The sequence below is a fragment of the Cynocephalus volans genome, chromosome 3, assembly GCF_027409185.1.
Source record: "Cynocephalus volans isolate mCynVol1 chromosome 3, mCynVol1.pri, whole genome shotgun sequence".
Classification (NCBI taxonomy): domain Eukaryota; kingdom Metazoa; phylum Chordata; class Mammalia; order Dermoptera; family Cynocephalidae; genus Cynocephalus; species Cynocephalus volans.
The window spans coordinates 72,332,176-72,347,303 of NC_084462.1; the positions used below are offsets into that span (position 1 = coordinate 72,332,176).

The 15,128-nt window shown below is 36.1% G+C and overlaps 1 protein-coding gene across 5 annotated transcripts in view; it reads right to left on the bottom strand.

Annotated features, from left to right (window-relative positions):
* MAP2K5 (mitogen-activated protein kinase kinase 5) overlaps positions 1-15,128 on the bottom strand; it is a 239,060-nt gene that overhangs the window by 201,126 nt on the left and 22,806 nt on the right. For all 5 annotated transcript variants that reach the window (XM_063088827.1, XM_063088824.1, XM_063088823.1 and 2 more), the window contains exons 4-6: positions 5,075-5,144; positions 1,230-1,270; positions 262-329 (exon numbers count right to left, since the gene is read on the bottom strand). In XM_063088827.1, coding sequence (XP_062944897.1) covers positions 262-329; positions 1,230-1,270; positions 5,075-5,144 — 179 coding nt within the window. The remainder of the gene's footprint in view (positions 1-261; positions 330-1,229; positions 1,271-5,074; positions 5,145-15,128) is intronic.

The following is a 15,128-nucleotide window of genomic DNA, read 5'->3' on the forward strand; positions in this document are numbered from 1 at the left end:
AGGCACCAAATATTCTAATTTGGAAACTGAAGGAAGCCAATCCACAGACCAAAATTCATAATTTAATATGTCTGATTTCATCTTCTTATATGAGGTCCTTTCTCTACAGTCAATATGTAGCTAGGGTTATCCAACTAATTAAATTTCTTTTTAGTCACATACACATTTTTTCTGGTGTTATAGAAAAGAGCTGTCTTCCCCTTTCCACCTCACCTTTGTAGATAACCATGTCAGGGGCACACTTCACCTGCTTGCTCTCACCTATTGCTTGGAAGTGAATCTGCGACTGCTGGGCTACTGTGTTGTGAGGGTCCAGCCCGGGTATTCACCTACAAGTATGGAAAGAATCTTGATCAGTCTTGTGTTCTGAGGACACAGTTCTAATTAACCTATAATTTGCCACAAATTTCTCATTTCACAATGGAGGTTAATTAGCTTGTTGCTAGAAGACCCATGGTTGGAGTCTCTTCAGTATATAGGTTACAGAAAATCATAAAAACCATATATTCTATTCCTGTCATGATTCAAATACTTAAACAGTGCTGAAAAAGAAGAGATAAACAGGAAAATTCAATTCACTGTCTAGAACACACACAAAAACAATATGTTCAAAAAGTACATTAAGAATATATCCAGGGGTCAGTAGTGAACCTCAAGTTATCATATCCTTCCAGCTCTACAACCAAGAAGAACATTTATTCACTAATAAATGAGGTCCAAGCAATTAATTTTAAAATATTTGAGCCTAATACAATAGCCAGCTTTTCTTTCATATATGAAGCTTTAAGCAGGAATTCAAAATACACAGAACAATGAAAAGACATTAATTAGATATATGTTTCTAGCACACTTATGTCAAAAGAAGAGGGGGTATTCTGTGCACAATATGCTTATGTGCTTAATTAATCACTGAAATGAAGTCTATATTCTCACTGAAATAAGTCTTTGTGGAGACCAGTATCCAGGATCATTCTGAAGAAACTGACCAACAAAACAATTCCAAATAATTAAAAATATAGCACCAAAACTCTGGTATCCAAATATAAACACATATTGAGCAAATACTACAGATGAATCCCTCTCCATCTCCCATTAAAAAAAAAAAAAAAAAAAAAACCAGACCGCTTGTCAGAGCTTGAGAAAGTGCAGTTTTATTTGACATTTCAATAAGTGGAACACAGCATTACAAATCCATCTAACTTTACTGAAACAATTATTGAAATTCGTACCTTCAGGCCATGTATGTTCCGTTCCCCAGGAGGCTTGCAGGCTGAAACAGTAATTGACTATATTGTAGAACACATCAGGGCCATTTACAAATTTGCTCAAAATGAATCGTTTAAAAAGAAATGAGGGTGACACCAAAATTAGCAGAGAGAAATGATTGAAAAGTGGCTCCCAAGACCCAAAGTGGGAATTATGAACCAGGGTTTTAACTTGCAGGAGTGAGCATTTATAAATGCAAAGTGCTTTCTGACACCACCTCATATAAATTTTAATTTCTGCTTAAAACATATAGAGATCAAGTTAACTGAGCTAAAATGATTAGATTTCTTTCATAATTCAAATTTCTGCAACCTTTCCTCACTTTATGACACTGTGTACCTGCTATCACTTAAACTATTTTGAAAACAGCTAAGGGTATTTCTTGAGGGCAGGCGGGGAGGAGTAAGAGAATAATCTTTTAATGGCAAAAGGATTGCTAGAGATTCTAAAATGGAATATTCCAGTTTAAAAACTAGTTTGCACAGCCATAAGCAGTCAAATTTATTAAAATACAGATATATAACCAATTTCATTACATTTCTTACAAATCTAGACATCTGCTTATATTTAGGTCTAAAGATAAAGCAGTGCCAGGAAAAATACTATCAGGAAAAATAATATTAATTTTTTGATGTCATCTTGAGTTACAGGTTAGTACTTTCCCAATTCCACAAATGCTTCTTCATCAAATGTTAAAAATACAAAAGCTTCCTGCCCATGTTATAGACTGCATCCACTTGAAAATTATGGTGCCCTACAAATTGTATGTTAAGAGGCCGTCAATTTTGATTGATTGTTTGGGGAAGGATGAATTTGATTTTTTTTTTTTCTCCTCTCTCAGATGTAGCTGTGTTTTTCCTTTATTTCTGACAAGAAATAGAGCTGTTTAACATGAAGAAGATATGGGCAATAATTACAAAACACATCAGTCACTCTAATTTTGTACATTTCAAATATATTCAAATTTATTATGTTATTTTCCTAGAAAATATATCTAAACCTTAATAAACGGTTTTTACTTGTCTTTCAAAAATATATTAAAATTAAGACTCCAAATCTTCTTTCCTTAAAATGGAAATTAAGTTTTTAAGCAAAACAACAGCCACAAACATTTGATGCCTGGTCTCTGAGAGAACATCAACACTCCCCAGACAGACAACACTTCAAGATATTTCCACTGAAGTAACCAGTGCAATTCATAAACTTCATTTAAGAAGAAAGTGGCCAACTAAGGAGTTAGTACTACAGAGAAGACTTGCCATGAGCTGGGAGTTACTATCCAAGGCAACTGTGCTACCTGAAATGAGGAGAACATATGTTATTAGAATAGAATAATTTTTTCCTGTCTTTCCTGCTTGTTCAGTCTAAAGATTCTTTTTAACATGGGGCCTGACCACAAAATCTAAGGTCTAAGGGCCTCTAACTTATTAGGTAGACCCAGGTAATATATCTACTATGTCTAAACCCTACTTATAGAAAATTGTATAAATCTCGCTTATTTACTATGATAAGATGACATGACATGCTGTAGACAGGTAGTAAAATGAGAAAGACTACAAAAAACTAGAAAGAGTTGTACTACAGCATACAAAAACACCACAAAGATAGGAAGACTGAGTCTCTCATTTTGAAATTTTTAAATTGGGCTTGGAAAGACTATATTTAATAATTTATTACAGCGCAGTAGGTTTCATGCTAAGACTACAAATGACACGAACATCCCATAAATTTTATTCTTTTAAGTATCCTCTCCCTACAATATACTCTTCTCCCCACCCTTACACCAAGCCCTCCAAACTAACCCCATGAACATTCCACTAAAATTTTAATTTATATGCCCTTCCACATTAAGCAAACTATAATTTAAACAAAATTCTTACTCAAATAGTATATTAAATACTTATAAGCTGTGTGACTCTGAAGTTACTTAAACTCTCTGACCCTCAATATTCTTATCTATAAAATGGAAGCAATAATACCTAACAGGCAAAACTGTTGGGAGAATTAGAAACAATGGCACATAAAGCAATATTAGTACCTGAACAGAACATATTTCTAATAATGGTTGTTATTATCATTGGAGGGGGCACAATGTCATAGATAGTGAGATTGACAGGGACTACTTACAAAATGAAAGAAAACAAATAGAACTTGAAAGGTGTCAGATGAAGAGAAGTAAATATTTTATGAAAAGAAAAACAAAGACCCACAATAGAACTCTAATTTTCCAGGATACTGTAATAGGGCTTGCTACTACAGAGCTATCATGTCATCAAGTTGGGAAGCAATTAATGGAAAGCTTCAGCTTGTAAAAAACTATTACTTGTTGGGAAACAATTCTGAATCTTGCCCAAATTCTCCAGTCATTGAGAACATTAAGAAATAATCTGCATCCTTTATTGGCCTAATACATGGAAATGGCAACAGCTCTTTTTTTTTTTCCTTCCTGTTTTGGTGTTTAGTCTTGAAGTACAACAGAATTGGATTAATCATAATCCTTGTTTCAAACTATCATTGGCCCTAAGTGGCCCAATTTTGTTTACTCACTTAGCACTTTAGTAAGTTATTATTATTATTATTATTATTTTTTTTTTTTTTTTTTTTTGTCTTTTTGTGACAGGTAAGGGGATCGCAACCCTTGGTGTGGTGTCGCCCGCACCGTGCTCAGCCAGTGAGCGCACCGGCCATTCCTATATAGGATCCGAACCCCCGGCCGGCGCGCCGCTGTGCTCCCAAGTGCTGCACTCTCCCGAGTGCACCACGGGGCCGGCCCAGTAAGTTATTATTAATAATATAATATGCACTCCCAATTCTGCTGCCCGCATAAACACTAGAAAAGCCGTATTACTCTGGAACCCAGATACTCTCCTGGGCTGGCCAAGCCAGCTGCCTTTGGAGACTTTATCAGTGCAAATAGAAGCCTACTGGTTAATTGAGCCGTTCAAACTTCAGAGTTACAGGTAATGAAAGTCTAGAATGTTTAATTGGAAAACTCATACTACGATTATTTGTACAGTACCAGTTAACGAAGGTAAGTTTAACTTTTAATTATTTCAATTAAGTTATTTCTAGAAGGGTTACTTAGAGAATTAGCTTATCTGTTCCATTAGTTAGAAAACATGGATTCCAAGTGGGGCAATGTATAACAGGTGAAAGACTTAATGGTTTATATAATTAAACTGTTCTTTTTCACCACTATTCAAATTTTGAGGGAACTTTTATACACAGTTGAACAATCATATCTGATACAAAGCTATGACTACCAAACCTAAAAGGGAAACAGAAAATTATGTGACCAGGTGATTCACCAAGACTCACTCTCCCATTTATGAGGATTTTCCATTACTTAGAAAAATACTTCCCCCCAAAACCAAGCACCAAACATTCTACCAAAATTTCTCTCCTAACACCCCTCAGTAAATTTTAGCTTCCGTAGTAGGTGAAAGTCTTCTCCTCAGAAGCTTTGGCCACTCTCATGAGCCACAATTTATAAATATACAGAATTAAAGTCATTCATTTGATATGGTTTAGAAACCATGTGGACCCCCCATGAGTTCTTTAAGCGAATTTAAGTATGTACTTCAAAAACAAAAAACAATCTAGTTAGTTTAATTTACTCTAGTAAATTATTTTATCTGCCATAACTATAATATAGCCTACAATCCCCACAATAATGAATACTACTTTTGTTTTTTCAAATTAAGATCTGAACATCATGTTATGTGCATTTAAACCTTTGGAAAACATAACTGTTGATAAAACAGTTTACTGAAATAATCGTTGTTGATTAGAATTTGTTCAACATTACCTCTTGGAAATATTTGCAGAGGCTCTATTAACTGTCCATTTACTTGCTGTTCCATTACTGTGGAATAATACTGCAAAGAGATTACAGAAAGAGATTACTCAGTAATGTATGAATGCTGGAACAGACACTTATGGGTTATTTAATTCACAGTACTTTTGTAAACTGCCGGTATGTACACATCAGCTTGGAGAATACTTTTCTCCTACTTGAACATCAAAATGAATACTGTGAACATCCAGGATTGAAAGTCTAGTACAGTGTTATCCTCCACACTGCCATTTATCTTTGAGAGTAAAAGTGTTGATTAAAACTTCATAATAGCATTGGGGGATTTTATTATTTATTTATTTATTTTTGGTGGCTGACTGGTGTTGGGATTCAAACTCTTGATCTTGGTGTTATACCACCACACCCTACCCAACTGAGCTAACCGGCCAGCCCTATTATAGTACTGGACTTAAGAAGAAATATTTTGAAAACGATATGTATTTAAAATAACACGAAAAAGCATTTTAGTAGAAATTTCTCAAACTGCCTTTTGTTCTTTTTCCTCAGATTTTGAAAAGCAAAATGAAGACGCTTCATATCTGGTTTGGACCCACATGCCAGTTAATCAAACATTATTCATATTTGTGTATAAAATGCACAGTTAATTGAAATCTAAATTACGGAGACTATGGAACCAGAAAACAAGATGTGACTCATCCAAAGATGACAGGATTAATATGATAAAAAGGTAGCCTACTTTCAAGCAAACACACCTTTTATGCTTCAGCCTTATAAACACTGTAGTATAGATCAAACTTCACTATAAAATTCTGGGCACAAAAAATAAAGTTCTAAGTGAAAAAGCTTTCATAGTCCTTCATAAACACAAATCATTCAGACCTCAGTTGTACTTTGGTCTGATTTCCATATTCCTTAACATACTGATTGGCAAGAATATGCCCACCTAACTTGGAGATGGCTTCTGTGCTCTCACTGCTTTTAACTCTTGACAAACAACAAAGTGATGTTCTTGGTGGAAAAATATCAGTGATGAAAACCGCTGATTTTGTGTTTTGATGGGCTGTCAAAGAGCAGAACTCTCTTTTCATCCTTGCTATTTCTATATTAAAAACACACACATATTATTTAACTACCACATTTTCAGGAAATTCCTCCTTGACTGTCATTATTTGCTGACATTCTAAAAAAGCTTCTTTTTAGAAGATATTACATATATATCCTATTGTTTTTATGACCGTTAAAATTATTATAATATCAAGGCATTTTTTCCTTAAAAATAAAGGAGAGCTATAAAATTCTACATCACCTTGGGAATCACAAGTTAACAAGTCTAAGGCTCTTTGCCCTAGTAACTAATAAAGTGAAGGTGGATTTTTGATAGCTGTGGGCTGATACAAGTGTACCCTGCTCTCCAAAGGCTTTCAAACTATAAAGGAAAGTAATCCTCTCCTTCTATCGACCTAAAAACTTATATACATACAGCATAAATACTTTCAACACACTCTGGTCGGGCAAATGTCTTTCAGGAGATTCTGTTCCTTAAAACCACAGAAATACAGCACTCGCCATTACTCAAACAGTGATGACAAGTAAATGAAATATCAATCATGTAGGCTGTCAACCTTTTGGGACAGCAATAACTGTTAACAAGTAGTCTGGAAAAATTGTCCGAAAATGACTTGTCCTCAGCACACAAGTATTTGAGGTTTCCATGGAAAATTAAGATGCCAGTGGCTATTTGGAACATTGCTCAGGTATTCTTTTTAATGGGAAATTTGCTGGTTATTGATCCACAGCATGTACCCCCTTGCTTATGGAAGGCTGCAAGCAACTTTCCAATCAGTGGCTGTCAAAAAAATTACTACCTTTTTATACAGATACAAGACAACAGCAGTGGTAGTGCTCTCCTATAGTTAATGCTTTTCTTTAATTAACTGCTATGTACAATAGGTTAGTAATTTCAGTTACTACTTCATCATAGTCCTAGAAATCAAAACAAACAAAATATCCTTATGCTTTATCTAACAGCTTAATTATAGAGTTGTCTGAAACTGGTGCTTGGGGTCAAGTGTGAAAACAAACAACCTCAAATGTAAAGGGTCAGAACAGTACAATGCATTTTTTTCCTACTATAAAACCTTGCATGCATGAAATTGACCTGTTTTCCAGCTTTATTTATTTACCTCACAAAATAAATAAATAAAAATGGTTTCCCTCCCATTTTAGGTCTATGCCAAGTCAGCTGGCAAACTGTACATACTTTTATAATCACTGTGAGAATTGTTAAGCATCTATAAACATCTCTTTGTACTATGATTAATATGGTCAAGGTGATGATATTAAGTATGCCATCTACTCATTTCTCTAAAGCAAATAATTAAGATTTTGGTTTTTGGTTTTTTACAATTATTCCAAATCCAAGTATATTTTCTCCTGCTGACATACTGTGTTTGAGCTGTGTTTGTATTAATGGAGAATCTTGTGTTCCACACAGCAAAGTCATTCACCATCAAGATCATGTCATAAAGGGTGGTAATCAAACCCATGGTATGAGCCCACTCTGCACAACTGACCTCTGTGGAGCAGGCCTGATGAGGGCCAGGTGTCCGCCAACAAGGTTCCCAGCCTAGAAGCTCAAGACACTGCATAGCAGCATTCCCTAAGGGACAAGGATAAAATGTGGTGCCATGCGTAGTACCTCCTGGCACAGAGGAGTCCTGACGGGCCACCAGACCAGTGCTGCCCAGTGAGATGTGCAATGAACCTGGAGGAGTCATATGGCTCAAACCCAGGAGTCTCATCACCAGTCGTCTCCTAGCACATGACCTCAGTGAGGAAATGCTCACTGAGCCTCACTTTACTCATTCGTAAAATGAAGATGGGATCTACCCATAGGACTGCTGTGAGACTCTCATGAGAAAACAGATAAGAAAGCAATTAATAAACTACAAAGCAGGTTGTTTTTAGATTTTGAATCTTTATACTTCCTTTAAGAAGATTCCAATTTTGGTGGAAGCAGTCATAAATAAGCAGTGATGAGAAAGACAACTAGACCAAAAACAAAGAAACAAACAAACAAAACACTAAACCTGTACACCAAAATACTTAACAGAGTTTGGATAGAAAAGTAACAAAGTGACCATCATAACATTAATGAAGCCATAATCTGAAGTTATCCAAATAACTTCTTTATCTTCTCTTCTATAATCCTATTCTGGCTTTTATTACACCTAACACAACGTTCTGCAAATAGTAGGTGTTCAATAAATATTTATTGATTAAAATGGGGTTAAATCCTGATTCTGCCACTTAAAAATGCAAAAATAATTATGTATAAAAAGTACAAAATACTGTGCTCAAAATAATACATCAGCAGCAGTCATAAAATGTGTTTTCTGTTGCTATTGCTTGCATAGTCTGTTACATGCAGTAATTGCAGCAATAATCAATAACTTAACTGAGTAAAAGATTAATCAGTTTTGCAATTGCTAATGGAATCTCCAGTACCAGGCTCAGATTACTTTGAGTCCCTCTGAGATGTTCTCCAAAATCCTTAAACAATTTTAATAAGGATGTGACAAAGTTTAGCATAGTTATCCAAAAATCTAATTAATTTGAAACAGAGGGCCAGATTCAACAAGGGGATAACAAGCACTATTTTTGGCTTTGTTTTGTTTGCAAGTGTATCAAACAGTGTTCCTATTTGTTATGAATCTAATTCTAACAACACAATTCTATCAATAATTACATTTTTTTCCTCATGGAAATCTGCCATATAAAAAACTTGAGTTCTAAAACAGCACAGTTTAATTTTACAAAGCACAAGTTCTCCGTTAAAAAAGAGAAACAGAGAGACAGAGAAACAACTCTCACTCACTGAATCCTTACGTGAGTTAGGCACAGGACTGCATATCTATGTTTATCTGTTTAATTTCCACAACCTTATCCTATTTTGAGAGTATCATCACCTCTATTTAGCAGATGAAGTAAATGGTATATCAGTGAACAAGAAATACACTCCTTTCATTCTCACCCATGCAGTTGGGACATAAACTGTATGTTTACTATTTAAGAGTTAAAAGGTAGATTATCTAATATTTCTCATACCTCAACACATTTAACTAAATAATCTGGGTTACGGGTAGACTGCTGAGCTGATGGAAAGCTCTGGCTTCTTCACTCACACCCTGGGTGGGCTGGACCATGTCACCTGATCTTTCAGAGACTGGAGAAGCAGTACAAAGATATCTGCACTGAAGGATAACCTCCGGCTCTTCATTTGGTGACCCATGGGTGTCCTCCTACCTCTACAACCACTCCACTCAGTTTCCTGGAAGTGGTTCTCCCCGCCCCCTATTAAATGCTAGAGTTCCCCATGGTTTTCCATCAACATTTCTTCTCATTTTATACTCTCTTTGAGTTGCTTCAGCCACTTCAAAGGTTTCAATTACCAGAGGAGTCACTGAGACTAATTAGGAGTTGATGAATCACAAATCTTTATTTCCAGCCCAGATTTCTCTCCTAAGATTTGGAACAAACCCTATTGGTTGTCCAGAGCCTCCTCCAACTCAACAGGTCCAAAATTGAATTCCCTCCCTCTTCCACCCTTCCTTCATACCCTACACCTGTCTTTTGTTGCCTGGCTATCTCAGTAAATGCCATCACAATGACTGAGTTTCCCAAACCAGAGATCTGGAAGTAATCCAGACTCTCTCTCTTTCCGTCATCCCCACATTCAATTACCAGGTTTTATTATCTTGACATCCTCCCCACTTCTCAAACCTGTTAACTTCTCACCAGGCCTGATGGCTACCACTGTCTTTCACATGAGCAGCATCCTAAGAGGCTTCTGTGCTTCACAACTTTTCCCACCCAAGCCACCCTCCAGATTGCAGCCACCAGAGATATGAAATATAATCATGTCACTCCCCTGCTCCCTCAAGCTAAGGCCCTCCATGACCTAGCCCTCCATCCTTCCCAGCCTCATCTCATGCCCTCCCTCCTCATTGTCCAGACAGACAGAATCACAGGCAGCTCCTCCTGAATGCACAGGGTATCTCTCACCTCTTTAAACACACTGTTTTCTCTGCCCAAAACACCCTTCCCAGCACCTTGCCCTAACTTACTCCACCTGGACACCCCCTTCTTCAGGAAGCCTTCTTGGTCCTCAGAGCTAGAAGAGGCACTCCTCTGTGCTCATAGAGTACCTAATAATACTGAAACATTATTATTATCACTCTGCCTGCTAATTATGAGTTTTTCTTGTCCTTCCACACTGACCTCTGTTACCTTTTTTTGTTAGTCTCCCTAACAGGACCATTAGCTCCTGGAGGGCATGAACTGTATGCTCACTACACCTCTAGCCCCTAGGACAGCGCTTGGCCAGCTGCTATCCACTACACATTTGCTGTATGAAAAACTGGCTGCATGAATGAGTGAGCAAATCAGCAAGTGAGCAACCTCAGGCCCCAGCTCTCTATTTTCTAGCTGTGTGACACAAATTGTTTGTACCTTTCTTCTGTTGCTGTAAAAATGGGGAAGATACCTGCCTTATGATATAAAGGTGTTAAGAAGATCAAAATTAAAGATGCTAGTATACAAGAAACCTCTTATAAAGTACTTGAAAAAAATCTTGAAATAGGGCACAGTGCTATAAATCTCCCACCTCCAAGCAAGAATATATAGAAGAAAAATGTTCATAAAAATAGGGTAACACAGAAACCACTAAACAAGATCAAGGAAATGTTTGGACCAAGTACAGACGTAACTGGTTTGTTATGGTTGAGTCAGTATCCCCCCCTTCCCTCAATTACTTCAGTACTATATAAATAATAAAATAAAGTAAAAGGGTACTATGAGGAACATTGTTTCTCTTCTCAAAGCTCATCAAGAGCAAGAACCATATCTTATATATTTTATTATCTTTTATGGAAGAGCTATTAACCTAAGATTTATATGGGCTTTAGGAGATCCATGAAGATCCTGAAATTGTATGTGAAAGGTTGCATTGTATTTATTTTCAAGGAAAAGAACAAACAACTTTCTTCAGATTTTCAAAAAGGACCATGCCCCCAAAACCTAAGAAATCACTGCCATGTAGTGCCTAGCACATAATAAGTGCTCACAAATGTTTAAAGGAAGGAGGCAGTGAGGAACTAATACAGACATAGTAACTACTCTCATTAGTCATACCTTCTAACTTACTCACATATAAACAACCTATCAGGCTTATTTATTATTCTTCCATACATTTATAAATACAGTTTCCTAAATCTCTCCTTAGCATGCCTTCTAAAAGACAACATAATTGGTATAGTATTTCACATATAAATGCATACTGCCCTTTTCCTACTGATGATAAAATTTTCAAATTCCTATTTTGTCAATACTATAAGCATACTCCATTACTTGTAGTTCAGTCAGTAATTACAGTAATAATCAATAAACTAACCAACTATCTGCAGTCCATAGTCAATTTATTAGATTTCCCAGTGAAGAACCCAACAATTTTAATTCTGTCAAATGGATACAAATTCAATTACAACACTACTTAGATGTGCCATCAGTTATACCTTCTTTCTATTATTTCTTATACTTTACATTAAGAGGCCTTTCTTCTGTGACACTGACCTCTTACAAGGCACACAACTGCCCCAGTAGTAAAAAAAAAAAAAAAAAAATGAAGCCAATTTATTTTGAATACTAAATTAATAGCTACATTTACTTACATGGCTTCAGATCCCCCAACTTCCTAATAACTACCTAATTATTCATTGTCCCTGCCATGAGGAGACTACACTGTACACAAGCTCTTCCTTAAAGGACTCTACACCAAGAGTCCACATATGGTCACGGACTGATTAGATGATGAGAAAAAAAAATAAAAATGAAAAGTCTTCCACTGAAAAGTTCAACAGGAAAGAAATCTGGGGCCTGTTCATAGGATACATGTATTTGGATAGATATACTTATTAATAATTGGATGGATGTATTTATTTGTAATTTGGAAGTGAAAATGACAGCAAGTTGGCCAAGTTTAATGATAACACTATTTGTTTTGGATAGTAAAACCATAAAGGATTTTAGGGAGCTCTAGATGGTCTTAGCCGAAGTTTGGGCAGCCAATTGCAGATGAAATTAAACTTGGCTAAGTTCCGTCTAAGTTGGCAGAAGGAATTTAAGTGTATCTTCAGCAACGGGTCCAAAAGTTGTAGGATCCTCTCAGCTGAAGCTTTCAGTCATCACCTTGGTTAGCTTGTGGCAGCGTCTACACTGACCTTTCACCTGATTTCCAGACAGCAGCATTCTTCTAAAGTAGAAGTTTAAATAGTAGCTTCAGGGAACCTATCATTTAAATAAAATGGGACCATTAGGCCTACCATTTAAATAAAATGGGACCATTAGGCCACGGAGACAGCAGGCCAAATGGGACATCCCCTTATTAATAGGCTATGCTGAGCCTTCCAAAGAGATAGAGCAGAACTGGGAGCAGAGCCACATTTATGACAAAATACTAGGGTCCAAAGCTCCTGTTCTAGCAGTCCCCACACTGCCCTGGTGCCACTGAGGTTCAGGCCTACTGGTGCTCATCTTTTCCTTTGCTTCCAAGAGCCACATAATGAACCCCTTGTTCTGATGCAAACTCCAGTATGCTTTAGCTCCTTGCTACAACAGGCCATGAGATATTTCACAACAGGGGCTAAATAAGGGGTACTACATTTTTATCAATGGCATTCAAATGTCCCAGATGACACAGAGAAGAGAGTTAAAATAATCTGCCTCTGGAAAACAAATTTTATTCTTTGACTATGACGGGAAAACAAAACAAAAACTTTACTTACACCCTACAGCATGTTGTTATTTTAGTAAATAAACTTAATTTCCAAAACAACTTATTTCCTTCAGTTTCCCTTTCTCACTCTTTTCATCATTTCTCCACCCTTCCTGAGGAATATACTGTATTATCAGCTGTTTGGATGAACTGCAATGAATTAGGGGACTAACCACTCATTGAAGGCTGAGCTGATTTTGCTACCTGCAAAGTAAGTTCAAAGTAGGACCTATTTAATACGGGGCCTATTTAAAAGCTTCACATGGAAAATGAGCTTCCAACCTCTTTGCTCTTTAAAGAAAACTTCTTAATAGCAAAGTCACTAAGGCTGTTAAACATTCAAATCCTACATGGGCAACAATTTTTGTGGTAAAACTCAGCTTTGTAGGTAAGGACAAAATCTTTACAACTTCAGAAGCCCACAGAGTATTTATATTCCTGTTCAAACTCAGGTACAATGACTTTCTGGTAAAAAGCATTATTTTTCACAATCAGGAAAAAAAAGTAGTATTTGCAAAGTTTCCTCAGCAGGACCTCAATAGACACCAAAACAAAAATCTTACTTACAACAACCAGGAGTGAAGAGACTGTTAGTCTGTGTCCAGGCCTTCCCATTAATTAGCCATGTGACCTCCAGCTGATCTCTGAATCTGATCTCACTGGGCCTCCATGTTCTTAAGATCTCTAAGGCTCCCATTCAGTTCTACTTGAGTAACTGCATGATTTTAGAGGCAATCTCCAAGTTATGCATACTAAGATAAAGCTAATCATACCCCAATTTACAAGGTGCTATAGAGGTCAAAAAGTATTTTCCCTCCTGGTACCCAACATCTAACAAGGTACACAGTGGTCAAGTATACCAAAGGGAATACTTAGACTCCACTAAAACACAAGGGCTCTGCCATAATAGGAAGCATTACAGTAAAACTCATCCCATACTCTTATTACGGCAATGTGGAAAATAACACAAAGACAGAGAATAAGCAAAATAATGGAAATTATTTTCGTAAATACTGTGCTCTACTCATACAAGCCTCTCAGTATCAAGAGAACCAGGCATAATAAATCTTTTACTAGATACAGGATTTAGATGAAATAAATATGAATCCATTTACAAAAGCAAGAGGTACTGCTGCTGAGTTTCTTAATAAAGATCACCCAAAAGAAGAGGTTAAATTAAAATAATCCCTTCCTAGAACTGGGCCTCAATGGCACTACCAAACAACAAGAACAAAAAGATGGAAGGAGAAAAGCAGTATAATATTTTCTTTCTAAGAAATGAGAGGGGAAAGCAAGAACAATAACAACAATTTAAACTACATTAAGGGAATATTTAACAAGGTCCTTTAAATAATTAGCAATGATCAGGTATTTAGTTTTCAGAATATGTAGGTTGTGTGTATTTTTTTTCCTAATAAAGCATTTCAAATTCTAATTAAAAAAATACTTTATGGAGGAATTAAAAAGATACAATAGTGTCAGAGGAAAAGCCTTGATCCCAGAAGTGGAATATTCTAACAACATAACTTACAAGAAACTACACTATAAAAACAGATTGTTGATTAACACAAACTCATAACAAAACGCAGAGAGCTATCACAATGGTGCTGTAATAACATTTGGCTGCTGAATTCTTTCAATACATTAAATATCTCCTTGGAGACCAAATTACTTTACATTTTCTTAAAAGACAATTTATTATAGCTTTGTTTTCTTCTCATTATCTCTTAAAAATATATCTAATGAAGAAAAGAATACAACTTCTAAATAACTTACATAAAATAGTACTAATACGTGACAACAGACTCTGGTTTAATACGTCGGTTATTATTTAACAGCACACAACAACCTATTGTCATGATCCTTACCACAACATGGTATTCTGTGTGTCACATGTATCAAAAACCACTGCATGCCATTATTATGGTACTCATAAAATTAACAGCCTCGGGCTGCCAGCTATTTAAATAATTGATAAGTTTTCAATTAAAAAGGAAACATTTTCAGGTCTAATACAAAAATCTATTTAGATTACTGATAAATACTTACATTTGTGTTGGCCCAAAGCCAGAAAATGCTTACATACAAGGGGGAAAAAAGTAATTCTGCAAGTTTCAGCTCAGACATTGCAAATTTTTTATATTCTTATGCAGATCTATGTTGTTTATTCACTTAACCTTTGTAATCCAAGGAAAAGAATGACTAAAGGACTAA